We start from the raw sequence: 14,778 nt of genomic DNA, 5'->3' as shown, positions 1-14,778 counted from the left end.
CGGAGTAAGGATTCCGCTGTGGAGACAGAGGTGAAGATAACATGAGCTGACAACAGCTACGCTTGTTACTGTGAGTGCAATAAAACCTGCTTGAGGAAAAAGCCAATACTTTATCAATACACCTGATCAACTAGTGATATTTCAGTCTGTTCTATCCACAGTCTCTCATCCATCGCCACTAATATTATGTTATTAACAAGCACAGAGCGCTTTCCATCTAATAGCAAATTGTTACTAACAAGCTAAAACAACAACAACAGCAACTGTTTACGTTTAACGGATTAGCACATTTTGTCTTGTAACTTAAAACTTACTCTTGGTCATGTGACCTGCAGGCAGTGACTCTCCTCAGCAGCAGAGGGAGGAGCAGAAATGACAGCAGGACTGATACTGACTGGTGTCTGTGTACCCTTGAATTGAAATCAAATCGATTCCGGAAATCAGTGGCGATACCCAGCCCTAGTATTTACATACACCTAGTACCAGCAGTATTTAGGTTAAACAATGAAAAGAACCGAGCCATAAAGTGCAGTTTGCTGTCAGTATGTAGTTGTTTACCTTGTTCTTTATTTTTTTTTATGTAATGATACAAAATGTTTGGATTTTTTAAATTTAAATCTGCTTTAACATACATGTAGTGATAGGAATTAATTAGATAGACGTGCAGTTTAATAATTCATTACATGTGCAATTAAGTTACATTACATTGGTACAGCTGATTATAAAAAAGCAACAGAATTGTTACAAAAAGGCCAATGTTAAAAAACAAAAAAACAAAAAACAAAACAAAAAACAAAACCTGAGAACATCTCTGGATCTGGACCAAAAACTTAAGTTAGTAATGATTTTACCTACTGATTAATGTACTGGTACCGGTTCTGGATAAAACGTGTTATACTGTCTTAATGTAATTTTGAATTGTGTGTGCACAGAATGTCATCCTTTTGTTTTGTCACTATGTATATTTTTATTTGGAGTAAGAGATTGGAGAAAAGGCTTATAAAGATATTAAAATGTCAACAAATAGTGAAAAGTGCTTATCAACAGTTCCTAGAGCCCAAAGTAGCATCTCTAAATATTTGCTTTGTCGGTCCAGAATCCAAAAGTACTCAGTTTACTATGACTGAAAACCAAGAAAACCAGAAGACATTTGAGAAGCTGGAACCAGACAATGTTAATTTTAATATTAACAATATTTAATCTTTGTTTGGAGCTGAAGAAAAAATCTGAGTTCTCAGGCCAAGCGACTCCCCTGTTTACAACAGTAAAGTATGCATTTGAAAAAGCCCCATGGCCCTTTAGTCATGCAGCCGAGATGCTGGAAATGAAATTAATTCATTGTGCAAATTAAAAGGCCTCTTACATCAAGCTTGATTTATGAGCCCATTACTTCTTTGGGTCAATGCGACATTCCTTGTTGCTCTGATATGAACTCCCCCATGTAAGGCCAGGAAGGGAGCCGAGGTAGCTTGAGGGAAGGGCTGGTCAGCCAAGTGTGAGGGAGATGTGTATCGTTTAATTGGACAGGGCAACTACTGACCTGGGACTGAGCCAAAAGATCTGGAGCAGCTCCATGTTTATGGCCTAGGGAGTGATAACAGAGACAGAACAGACTGAGACAGATAAATGACAGATAGGCTGGAGGCTGATGAAGGACAAAATACGATGTGGGAGAAAAGGTCAGTGAAAAAAGATTAAGTTGCTGCAACTTTCCAAATGCAACCTGTTTGATATTTTTCCTCTAACTGTGTTGTTGAAAATAAATGACATGCTTCATCACAAAACAGACACTTATACATATGACACACTACTGCTGTCAACAGCACAGCAGTGCTAGGAAGCAATTAAAAAGAGGGGCTTTCCCAGAATCACCAGCACTTCTGAGAAAAGGCACTTGTCCCTTTGATGAATCAGAGGGAGAAAAAGACCGATAGTCACAGTTGCCTCACCGTGTTTGCCCAGAGGTAAAGAAGGCGAGGAGGCAGTTGGTAGAGCAAACACTATAGACTCAACACAAGACTCAGTAGTGGTCTTTTCTTGTAGCACATCAGAAGTGGCTTACTGTGTTGGTGCAACAGTTGCCTATAACTGCTTTTGACTCAGTTTTGTAATTTGTTACAGGAATGTTCAGCTCCAAGGTCAGCATGATTTCCTAAATGATATCAAGGCTGATCAAACTCAGATTCTTTGTTTTAGTGCAGCACTGGACTTGCCTGCTGTCAAAAAAGTCCTACTATATTTAGTAGGTTGGTACTAGAGTGCAGGCTGGGCTGCATATTTCTGTCTGAACTTAACCAAGCCAGAGAGAGTAGCAAATTAGCCCAACCAGAACCCAACACACATTCTGTTTTTAGGTATGAACCCAACCTAAGCCCGACACCGTTAATGTATTAAAGCACTGATTTTGTCTCTTTAAAGATATTGTTGTTATGATGGTTACAGCTTGCCTTTGTACAGTGATTATATATGTGCCACCATGTAAATGACTGATTGTATGAAAATAATGACTTTTGTCCACAATGCTTGTTTAGCCTTTGTGACAGTCATTCAGAATTTTGCAGGCCGGTTTTGTGATTGTTGCAGCCTGAAATGCCTTCGATTTCGATCCATATTTTGAGGTGTTTTTTTCCAGTAAAATTGTGGCAGCAAGGGAAAACTGCAAAAATAGTTGCAATGCAATCTTGGATTTGGAGTCTACTATATCGTGCATTTAGTATTTCCCACAGACTTGGAATCTCTTTGTGATGGTAGAGGGGGAGGGGGGCAGCAAGAGCTGGCATGAGCTAACCCAGCAGCAGTGGCTAACATCCAACACGAGCTGTAAACGGTCCCAGCAGTCTCACACCGACACTGAAATGGCTTGACTTGACTTGACTGGTCTTTAAACCGGTTAACAACCATTAGGCATGTGATGCTAACAGTTAGCATTGTCACTGTGTGTGTGGCTCTGTCCCAGGCACACATAGGTCCCACAGCAGTGGTGAGCAAATCAATAGGCACCTCTACAATGAAATGAGATTTTACCCATTTTAAGACAGTCAAATATATGGTAAAGTTGCAGTGATTGGACAAAATTGCAAGGTTACACAGAATTCATGGAGATTGGCTTAATTTGAGTTAATTGTTATGATCGCTACGTTGTAACATCCTGAAGGGACTGTTTAATTTAGGCTGTAAGTCACACCCATTTAATTTGTCAGAGAAATTTAAGGTGTTTTGATTGATTCATGGTGTCAACTCATGTACTGAGTAATATTACAAGTTAATATTCAACCTTAAAAGTTGCTGGCAGTTATTGTTTTCACTTAGTACAGCTGCTGCAAGAGGCAGTAAAACATCCTTTAATTTTAAAGATTAAAGATTAAAGTTCCACTGATTGTCACACACCTGAGTCTGTGAAATTTGTTCTCCACATTTGACCCATCCCCTGAGGGAGCGGTGAGCAGCAACGGTGCCACGCTTGGGAATCGTGGTGATTTTATTTTATCATCTTTTTTATAGTTATAGTTTACTCATAAAACTCTCCACGGTATGAACAGTGGTTACATAAGCCTCAAAACCAGCCACAACTCAGCCCTAAGCACAGTGACCATCCGCTATTGACCAATCAACGGACTGCAGCGTTCACAGCTACACCTTTTCGTACCAGATCTGTGTGCTAGGTATCCCAACAGAAGGAATACCCAAAATGGGGATGGTATGGAACAGTTCCATTGGTATCATCCACAACTTTTAACTGTGGAAACGGACAAAAAACGTACCAAACTGAACTGTATTGTATCGTACTGCTTGGTGGAAACAGGGCTTATGTGTTGCATTCACGTGTTATCACTTAAACAACAAAACCCGTCCGAACCCGGCCCCAACCTGTGCCATTGGTTCCTGTTGAGCACAGGTTGTATCCACATTCTAACTGGTACACATTGTACAATGTCAAATTAATTCACTAATGTGCATCAAGGTGAAAACAACACAAAAACAGACTGTGATGAGACACATTCAGTCATTGTACTTGAGGACAAATACTCACCCTTTATCGCTGACCTGCCAGTGGGTCAGTCATTACAAACTCATTCAGCACAGCCAAACATTATTTAAACCCTCAGAACTTTATGTAAATTATAGCAGAGATCCCAAGTTTTCCAAAGATCTGATATTTTGTGAAGCCACAAAAACATGGAGGGTGGGTTTGGATATTTCACTCAGCATAAACATCATATTACTTATTTGACAAAACAATCCCAACTCAAAGGTGCAATGATGTCTGACCATTTCACCACTCATCCAGCGAGTAAATGCTTTCGTAGCTTTTTTAGTCTAATAAATAAACCAAATAAACTCACAGAATGTTAGGAAAGGAAACATTGTTACACCTGTTTTCCTTAATAAACAGAAAAACACAACCCTGAATTCACGTTTCTCAAATTGAGACTAGCTCAATTAACTTGTTAAAAGAATACTCTGAAGATTTGGGAGTTATGCCCTTTCTCTATCATTTTCATAGTGAGACAACATAATCGATATCTTTTTTGTGTCTGTACGTCCAGTGGCTGGGTCTCAGAAGTTAGCATTGCGGCTTAGCTTAGCGAATACAATTGAAGTCTATAGGGGGTCAGTAGCCTACTCAGTAAAAGTGAACAAATAAATGTTACAGAAACCCTGAAGCTGGCATTTCTGCTCGTGCATTTAAAATAAACATGTTTAAACATTAATTCGAAAAATGAGAGTCCCTTTTAGTCGTTTTAGAAGATGTTTGATACACGGAACTATAGTGTGTTTACATCCTGCGCTGTGATCCACGGAGGGATACACCGTTGAGTAGCCACAGGCGCAGACGTAGCCTGTAAACAAAACTCAGTTGTTTTTTTAGCCTAATGATATCTCTGGACTATAGTAGCTGCAATGGACGACTTTGAACGCAGTTTTGAAGAGTTTATTGTAGCGGACACAGATCCAGAGCCATACCTGTGTGAGGTGGAGTATACAGATGAGGAACTCCAGGTGTTGGATGCTAAGCGGGCGAGAAGAGAGGCTGAATCCTCCGAGGCAGCGGAACAGCAAGGGGCCAAGGGGAGACGGAGGTCAGGGGAGGATTGGTGGTGTAGCTGCAGGGCTTGCCAACCTATGCCTATGGAGATGGAATCATTTTGCTGCACAGAATGGGATTCGGTGCTACTATTGTTGGGGAGGCTAGAGATATATCATCAGGAGGAAAACCGCTGCAGAGAGTGCATCACAAGGAGTGAAAACTTTGCAGCAATCACTAGTCCTGGCGTGATTGAAACATTTTTTCATGTTCCTAAGATAAACTGGAAAAAACGCCCCAGGCCTGCCTGAGCTAATGGACAGGTTTCAGTCGAGTGAGTAAGGGAACTGCCCATTGGTTCGACAGCCCATTGGTTCGACATCCCATTGTTCCGACCATATTAAACTCATTGTTCCGAAGTCCGTTCCGAAATCATCATGATGCCCTGTGGTTAAGGTCTGATTAGGTTTAGGCACAAAAACCACTTGGTTACGGTCAGGAAAAGCTCATGGTGTGGGTTAAAATGAAAAAGAAAGTGACAAACACATAAGCCGTGAGCCTGCTCCGCCTCAAGCCGGTCGCGGCGCACCATACTCCCGCTGCGAGCCATTCAGCACCGCGGACAGTCGGACTAATGGGATGTCGAACCAATGGGCTGTCGAACCAATGACATGGACCCGTGAGTAATACCGTCTGTGTCGTCTCTTTGTTGCTTTTCCCGAGTGACCTAGCACACCTGTCCCAGAGCCAGCTGCAGCTGTTGCTCACCCCTGTTGTTCACCCCTGTATCCCTCCGCGCAGGGCGTAAACACACTATAGTTCCTTGTATCAAACATCTTCTAAAATGACTAAAAAGGACTCTCGTTTTTCAAATTAATGTTTAAACATGTTTATTTTAAATGCACATATAGAAATACCAGCTTCAGGGTTTCTGTAATGTTTATTTGTTCACTTTTACCGAGAAGGCTACTGACCCCCTATAGACTTCAATTATATTCGCTAAGCTAAGTCACAATGCTAACCGCTGAGACCCAGCCACTGGACGTACAGACACAAAAAAAGATATCGATCATGTTGTCTCAATATGAAAATGGTAGAGAAAGGGCATAACTCCCAAATCGTCGGAGTATTCCTTTAACTCTTTGTAAAACACGCTTCAACTCAACAGAAGTCAAAATAAAACTTACGAAAACTGGCTTGGTTAACATAAGTCTCTCCACTATTCCAACTCTGAAGTGGACAAAATAATTCTCCAAGTTAGATTTCAAAATATGCCGGGTATGCACTGATTTCTACTCTGTCTCTCTTGCTTATTCAGACCATTAAATTAGCAAAATATGAGGAAAAAAACGTAGTAAACATTTAGGCTAAATTTGAGTCAGTGCAGCCGGCTGTTTATTCTAACTGAGCTCTTATTGTGATTATTAGTGGACTTAAAAGGCTTCATGTGAGCACAGCAGGTTATACAGGTTTTGTAGCATTTCTTGATGTAACAGAGGTCAACAGTTGAACAGGGCTGGGTGAGGGGAGAGGTGGGATTCAGTCAGGCAGGCGGTCCCTTCCTCTCAGGCTGTGTGGGAGTTAATAAGGCTGTGTTGGGGTGGGTAAGGGGACGGTGCAGGCAGAATTAATGATACTTGCTGGATGGGGGGGCATTCCTGACCTTGGCTTCTGCCCACGGGGGTTCCCAGTGGAACAGCAGCTTATTTGTGGATATTATCAATGACCTAAAGACCTCTGCTGTTTGAGTGCCAGTCGTGTCTTTCCTTTTTGTTTCCTCTAGTTCTTTTTCTCAAACACCTCTGCTGTAACAATTTCCACATCCTCCCATCTGTGTTTGTTAAGTTCTTGTGTGCATGGTTTGTTAAACAGTGAGGGCAGTGTTCCTTATTGAGTGATGGTGTTTGTTTCTCTGCCTGTCTGCAGGAAACTGACTCTGTGCCAGGCCCTGACCTTTGTCCTGCTGCTGCTCGCTCCCGTCGGCCTGACGTCCTCACACAGTGTAAGTGTGCCCCGCCCTCATCAACACAAGTCACTGCAGAGCCTCGACAGAGATGCCTCTGCTCACCTCACCTAACACCTCATACTATATTGACCCTGGATTGATTTACCACAGCTCCTTTTTATGATGGAACCATTGGACAGAGTTTCTATTCATTTCAGCCAAACTGCTGCAACTATCAATTCATTATTGATTAAACCCTATGGGGTCTAGGGGGTAATTGGCTGTTTTTGACTAGTTTTCATTTTACCTTTAAATTTCACCTTAAAAAACTGTTTACCTTGCCTTGTTTGGTATCATTCTTTTCAGCACAACTTCACCTGTGTGACTTTACAGTTATTTTTTCATTTTGACATACTGTATTAACACACTGGACCTACAATCACATAAAAAACATAAAATCCGAGTAGGAAAAAGTTAGATTTTTTACTGTGAAAACCACAAACATGTCTAATGAACCGTTTGTGTAACTTAGAATAAAAATATAAATTGTAAACTTCAAAAACATATGTCCTAATTTAGCAAACAACAACGTTATATATAACTATTTACATTAAAATGCAAGCAATGCCTCAGGCGTTTTTTGAACAACTAGCCTATTTACAAAACAGTCAGATGTCATACAAATTATTTGTCAAAGGGAAAAATGCCAGCACTCACAAATGTCCTTTTGGTAAATTTAATAAACCAACTTGCGTGGCAGTACCAGAAACACAGACATTTCGACAGAAAATCTTCTTCATAGAAGAAGACTTTCTTTCAAAATATCTGTGTTTGTGGCTGTTTTTGGCCATGCACCTTTCTAGGGGATTTATTTTGAGAGTGCTTGCTTTTCTCCTACGTGATTTTACATAAATTATTTGTGCCACTCTGAAAAACAGTTCCTGTCCACCACAACACACTACAGGAGGGGGACACAACAGTAGGACAACAGGAGGAGTGACACACACTGTGTGGCTCTGCTGCCTGAGCAAACGGAGATCCGGACCTGGTGGGCGTGCCCTGCCACACCATCCGCTCCTCTGTGCGGAACTCCGAGTACCGCTCAGTGCGGTCGTCGGAGGCTCATTTTCCTCTCTCCTCTTCCAAAACACACTACACCACACACTAAGTATACACTCCAAACACGCTAAACGTCACAAATCCCAACTCTATCTGTGATCGCGATCTCTGTCTCTCTCGCTGCCGTCACTCCCACAACTTCCCCCTCTTCCCCAGCAACAAAAGATGTGTGTTGCCATACAATTTTGTGATTGGTTGAAATGGTGCATTTTTCAACCAATAGGAAAGGGGGTGTCTTTTTTTTTTTTTTTTTTTTTTTTTTTTGCTGTTGCCTTCAGCACTTTCGTCAGGCCGAATGGCCCGTTTTTACCGTTTCTTCCTGCATCAAATGCAGATCAAACGTGACAACAATATTCAGGAAAATCATGGTGTTTATTATTTATCATAAGTCCGGTTTTATATGGCCTATCAAGACGATTTACAAAGTGGTACAAAGTTTGAAGTTTGCACTTTCCACACAAAATGAAACGGAGACTCAGCGAGGCTGCGTGTTGCTGCTATGTCGTCTCAAATCAGTCACGTGATTTTGACGCGCCGGCGCGGTTCTGGACCGCCTGCCTTGTTTTCAATGGTTCAGTGAATTGATCCATGGATCAATGAATTGATCCATTGATCAGTGAATTGATACATTGGTGGAGAAAGATGGTAGAGAAAAAAATAGATTGGTGCTTGTAAAAGTTTTGCAGGAGAGCCCAAAATAATTTACCTTTTTGTTTTTTCCCATCAATTTTTTTCTCATCTATCTATCTATCTATCTATCTATCTATCTACAGTACAGGCCAAAAGTTTGGACACACCTTCTCATTCAATGCGTTTTCTTTATTTTCATGACTATTTACATTGTAGATTCTCACTGAAGGCATCAGAACTATGAATGAACACATGTGGAGTTATGTACTTAACAAAAAAGGTGAAATAACATGTTTTATATTCTAGTTTCTTCAAAATAGCCACCCTTTGCTCTGATTACTGCTTTGCACACTCTTGGCATTCTCTCGATGAGCTTCAACCCAGCAAACTGCAGAACTCCCTCCAAAACACAGAAGAAAACTGGGGACCACGGTCCGACACCACATCAACAGGGAGCCCGTGCAGGTGGAATACATGGAGCAGAACCAACTGAGCAGTCTCTTTAACAGTGGGGAGCTTGGGCAGAGGCACAAAGTGGACCATCTTGCTGAAGTGGTCCACGATGGTCAGGATGACAGTGTGGCCATCAGAGGTGGGAAGACCAGTGACAAAGTCCAAGGATATGTGAGACCATGGGCGGTGAGGAACAGGAAGAGGTTGAAGCAGCCCAGCAGGAGGCCGGCAGGAGGTCTTGTGTTGACTGCAAGTTGGACAGGCTTTGATGAGTTCCTGGACGTCCTCCTGCAAGGTGGGCCACCAGAAATGTTGGAGAAGGGCATGCCATGTCCGTTGAACACCAGGGTGGCAGGAGAGCTCAAGGCTGGAGGGACGAAAAAGCAGTTTGACGGGCAGGAGCTGGGACCTGGCTGTCCTTCTGTGGCTGATCTCACCCTCTCCTCTATGTCACAGGTCAACGTGGCAACAAGGCAGGATGTAGGGAGGATGGGCTCAGGTCTATCAAGAGAATCCTCTGTCCACTGGAACTGGTGGGAAACAGTGTTGGGCTTGGCATTGCGGGACCCTGGATGGTAAGAGAGGGTGAAGTTGAAACGGGCAAAGAACAGGGACCAGCGGGCCTGGCGAGAGTTCAGCCTTTTAGCTGAGCGTATATACTCCAAATTTTTGTGATCTGTCCACACAAGAATAGGCTCCTTGGTGCCCTCCAACCAACAGCGCCACTCTTCTAGGGCCATCTTAACTGCCAACAGTTCCCTGTTGCCAATGTCATAATTTCTCTCAGCTGAGGACAGGCGTCGAGAGAAGAAGGCACAGGGATGGCGCTTTTGGTCAGTGCCCGAGCACTGAGACAAGACGGCCCCCACCCCAACATCTGAGGCGTCCGCCTTGACCACAAGGCCGCTGGAGGATGGACTGGACATGATGAATGTGTTGCTCTTTGGACCGGGAGAAGATGAGTATATCATCAAGATAAACAAAGACATATCAGTTGAACATGTTTCGGAGCGCATCGTTTATCAGTGCCTGGAAGACGGCAGGGGCACTGGTGAGGCCGAACGGCATTACGAGGTATTCGTAATGTCCAGTTGGGGTGTTGAATGCCGCCTTCCACTCATCTCTTTCTCTGATGCAGACAAGGTGGTAGGCATTGCGCAGATCAAGTTTGGAGAAAATGGTGGCCCCCTGGAGCAGTTCAAAGGCAGTGGAGATGAGTGGCAGTGGGTAACGGTTCTTTATAGTGATATCATTCAGTCCTCGGTAGTCGATGCAGGGTCTCAATGTCTTGTCCTTCTTCTCCACAAAAAACCCCCTGCTCCAGCAGGAGATGAAGAAGGACGAATGATGCCCGTGGCCAAGGAGTCGTTGATATAAGTCTTCATGACTTTTCTCTCGGGCTCAGACAGAGAGTACAGGCGCCCCTTGGGAGGTGACGTACCAGGCAGGAGATCTATGGCACAGTCGTAGGGGTGATGTGGGGGCAGAGACATGGCTCTGGCTTTACTGAAGACCTGGCGGAAATCATGGTACTCAGGTGGCACCCCGGTGAGGTCAGGTGAAAAGCTGGAGCTGGAGGAGTGAAGCGGAGCTGAGGCTTGCTGCAGGCACCTCTGATGACAGGAGGAGCTCCACTCCAGAACGGCCCCAGTGGCCCTGTTGATGTGAGGGTTGTGAAGACGGAGCCATGGATACCCAAGGATGAGTGGCAGGCAGGAAGAGCTCAGGATGTGGAACTGGACTGTTTCATGATGATTACCAGAAAGCAGCAGGTGAACAGGAGAGGTCTGATGCGTGACGGTGCCCAAGATGTGTCCATCTAAGGCTGTAGCAGGAACCGGATGAGGCAAAGGAACCCGCTCGAGCCCCAGCTGAAGGACCACCTCCTCATCAATGATAAAGGCATCGGCCCCAGAGTCAGTGAGGATAGCCAAGGTGTGAGGGCCATCTGGAAGGAGGAGGAGGCCTTGGAACAGAGGTCTCTGGCTTTGGGGAGGTGACAGGGCAGTTGAGCTCACCAGGGTCTGCCCAACTACTGGTGAGCTCTGGCTTTTGCTGGACAGCTGGAGATGTAGTGTCCCGCTGCCCAACAATAGAGGCAGAGATTGAACTTGCGGCGGCGCTCCTTTTCTTCCAGGGAGAGGGAGGTGTGACCCAACTGCATGGTCTCAGGATCCCCAATCTGCTGACCCAGTGAGGTGGAGTTGACTGCAGCAGCACCCCCACGAGAGCGAGGTGGAAGAGAATGTTGGGTTCCCCCTTGACGCTTCTCTCGTCGACGAGTCTTGATTCGAAGGTCGATGCAGATGGCGAAATCAATCACCCCGTCCAAGGTGATGGGGGTGTCATGTGAAACCAGTTCATCTTTAATGTAGTTAGCCAAACCATGGAGGAAGGCATCACAGAGGGCTGAGCTGTTCCAACTGCTTTGGCTGGCTCTGGTGCGGAAATCAATTGAGTAATCTGCCACCGTTCACTCGCCTTGTTTCAGTCCCATCAGTCCCCTTGCAGACTCAGAACCACAATTCTCGAAACTGAAAACCTTGCGAAGCTTGGCAGCAAACAGGTCAAAGGAGGCACAGGCTGGAGACCGACTCTCCCACTCAGCTGTTCCCCATAGTTGAGCTCTGCCTGTCAGGTGGTTGATGACAAATGCTACCTTCACTGGTTCAGTAGCGAAGGTGCGGGGCTGCAGGGTGAACAGAAGAGAGCAGTTGGTGAGGAAGGGGCCACAAGTCTCTTGATCACCATCGTAACACTCCGGGGTTCCCACCCGGGGCTCAGGAGCATCACTGGGTGGTGAAGAGGCTGGTACAGGTGCAGGAGCAGAAGCCGATGCTTCAGAAGAGGGGGCAAATACAGTGGATGGAGAGAGCTGGGAGAGTTGGCCTGCTAGCTGTTGCATCTGTCCGACTAATGTCGCTAGTGCTCGTCCATGAGTCTCAGCAGCCTGTCTGGCTTCAGCAGCAGACGCAGTCATCATGGCCTCATGTTGCTGCAGGACGCCCTCAATCATCTCGAGGTGACTAAGTGGTGTGGGATTATGTGCTGGGTCCATAGCTGGCCAGATTGTACTGTAACGGGTATAGAGTGAACCCAGTTGCAGCACAAATGAACCAGGTTTCTTGTATTAACAGTCTTTATTCAGCAGGTTAAAGCAGGAACAGAGCTAGCCAGAAGATGCAGCAGAGCAGAGCAGGTGAGTATGGCAGGATTCGAACCAGCTCTCCCATGTGCCAGGCAAGCAAGTTATCACAGGACCAACGGGGCAGGCAGGGAGTGCATGGGACTCGTGAGCAGGTAATTGTCCAAAAGTTCTCAACAGGCTCAATGAGTGTGGTGGAAGGGAAATAGCACAAACTCACTGCTGGTGGAAGTCTTACTGGAAAGTGGTTCAGATGAGGGCTGGGTGTGGATCCGGACCTCGAGACGGAGTTGACGGGGTTGATGGCACCAGAGGAGGTGAGCTGGCGAGGTGAAGCTGGCAAGGTGAAGCTGACAAGGTCGGTCTTTTGGCTGAGTCGGAACAGGCTGAGTGCCAACCAGCCACAGGTAGACGAGGAAAAGAAAACAGGCAGGCAATACTCGTAGTCGGGGACAGAAGGCTGGTGGATTTACCGGGGCTGAGACGTGAAGTGAAGGTCGGAGGCAAGTTGGGTCGATGCCAGGTAAGCAGTCCGGGAACAAGTGCTGGAGAGTCAGGCATGAGCATGGCCGGATCTACCGGGGTGGCATAGGGTGGCAAATGCCACCCTAAAAGAAAGCCATGCCACCCCTGCTGCCACCCCAGTTGGCAGCAAGGAATTCAAAGAAAAGTTATGGCCAATTTGACATTTACGAGCTCGAATCTCCAATGTCCGACTGCAGTGAATGCAGCACAAGATAACACCAGAGCGGCAAGAGACTGCTTTGTTTGGAAAACTGAGTGGAGCCAGAGTGGTAGCCTATTCCAGAAAGCGGGTTTAGTGAAAACTCTGAGTATGCTAACCCTGAAATGAGGGAAACTCTGGGTTTTCAGTTCCAGAAAGAGAAGTAAATCAAACTCTGAGTCAATCACCATGGCAACTGAGTCTGTGAACCTAACCTGCTCGCTGGTTAGGTTTTTCTCTGTCTCTACCCTCTTACATGCTGTTTCATTTCCTCATTCATTCAGTCCGTGTCAAAGCTTGTATCGAAGTGCATTCATTAGCGGAGATTTACCGTCTGCCACAGTCTAAATCCTGCTGGATATTTGTTTGTTACTCAGGACTGTCTTAAGTTACAGAATTTATGCACATCAATCATTTCTTTGGACATCAGTTTTTGTCTTTACATTCAAATATTATACAGCGAGAATTCACCCTCAGCTCAGAATCAAACCTCTGTCCTTTCTATATTTATTTTTTATAACACTGTGCACAAGGATCAGACTGTCAGTCTGTTAGAGCAGCTCCGAAATGTTTATTGCACATAATGTGTAGGTCTAATTATTTAAATTTTAAAAATTGGTATGAAGCTTTAGACACGTAGTATCAATGACTAATGATCTCTATCGCTGATGTCATTGGTCGCACTGATGGAACATAGCCTACAGTAATTCCTATAGCCTAATGTTGGTGATTATATGTTAATGTTTCTGAGTGAGCAATGGTGCAGCATTTCAGTGTCTCTAAATTTACTACATTTGTAGCTGAAAAAAGTCACTGAATGCTGTTGAGTCAAGATACAAATAGATGTCCAACATCTACTGTATTTTAAACTCAACGTCTTTTCAAGTGCAAATCACCAAACATATTATTACTGGGTCAGACTGTGAGTTTACAGTCATGTCTTTATGTCTTTGATCTATAGCCTAGCTAGCCTATATGTTTTAAATCTTCCTATTATTCAGTTGCTGCCTCCTGTGTTTTTCCCCATCAGATTAAATCTGAACAAATATATTATTATATATTATTAATATAATGTAATGTATCTACAGCCTGATACAGTCAGATTCCACCACTTTGTCTTCATTAAGGAAATGTAAGTATGATAAATGATGAATAAACAGACAACACTGAATAAAACTTTTTTATTAACTTTATGGTTAACTTATTTACATTTTCCTCACTCTGACTCAGGCTCTTCTTTTAAAGATAAACGTGCACCGTCTGCTACACCTGCATTGATATCTCTACATCCACTGGATTAAAATGGAGGCGCTGTGTTTTATTTACCTGTTGCCATGGTGAATCATGGAGTCGGAGCTCCATTGATGATGGCTTTTTATTGTCGGCTTAACTCAGAGTGAACATACTCAGAGTTTACTGAACTAACTCAAATCAGCTGTTCTGGAACCGGTAACTCAGAGTTTCCCATCTCAGGGTAAATCAACTCAGAGTTCAGGGTTAGACTCTGGGTCTCATTCATGAAACATGAGCAGAAGGAATTTGTGTGTAAACTGTTCGCAGACGGAAATTTACGTGCATGTCCGCATTCATCAATATTTTAGTAGCTCCAATCTTTTCGTAGCTACTAACAAAATCTACTCCTGCTCCTGACCACTTGTAGTGCTTGTGTAAATTTAGTAAAGCACATAAATATTGCTAGTCACTACTGGAAATTACAATTTTAACTCATATTGCGC

General features: G+C 44.2%; 1 protein-coding gene across 2 annotated transcripts in view; it reads left to right on the top strand.

Moving 5' to 3' along the window:
- The window catches only part of adamtsl5 (ADAMTS like 5), a 186,466-nt gene that overhangs the window by 11,585 nt on the left and 160,103 nt on the right, over nucleotides 1-14,778 (top strand). For both annotated transcript variants that reach the window (XM_049603092.1, XM_049603086.1), the window contains exon 2: nucleotides 6,953-7,028. In XM_049603092.1, the coding sequence (XP_049459049.1) occupies nucleotides 6,953-7,028 (76 nt within the window). The remainder of the gene's footprint in view (nucleotides 1-6,952; nucleotides 7,029-14,778) is intronic.

The sequence above is a fragment of the Epinephelus fuscoguttatus genome, linkage group LG2 (genome assembly GCF_011397635.1).
Source record: "Epinephelus fuscoguttatus linkage group LG2, E.fuscoguttatus.final_Chr_v1".
In the NCBI taxonomy this organism is placed as follows: domain Eukaryota; kingdom Metazoa; phylum Chordata; class Actinopteri; order Perciformes; family Serranidae; genus Epinephelus; species Epinephelus fuscoguttatus.
The sequence above is the reverse complement of the archived record's forward strand: the minus strand, read 5'-3'. Positions and strand labels throughout refer to the sequence as shown.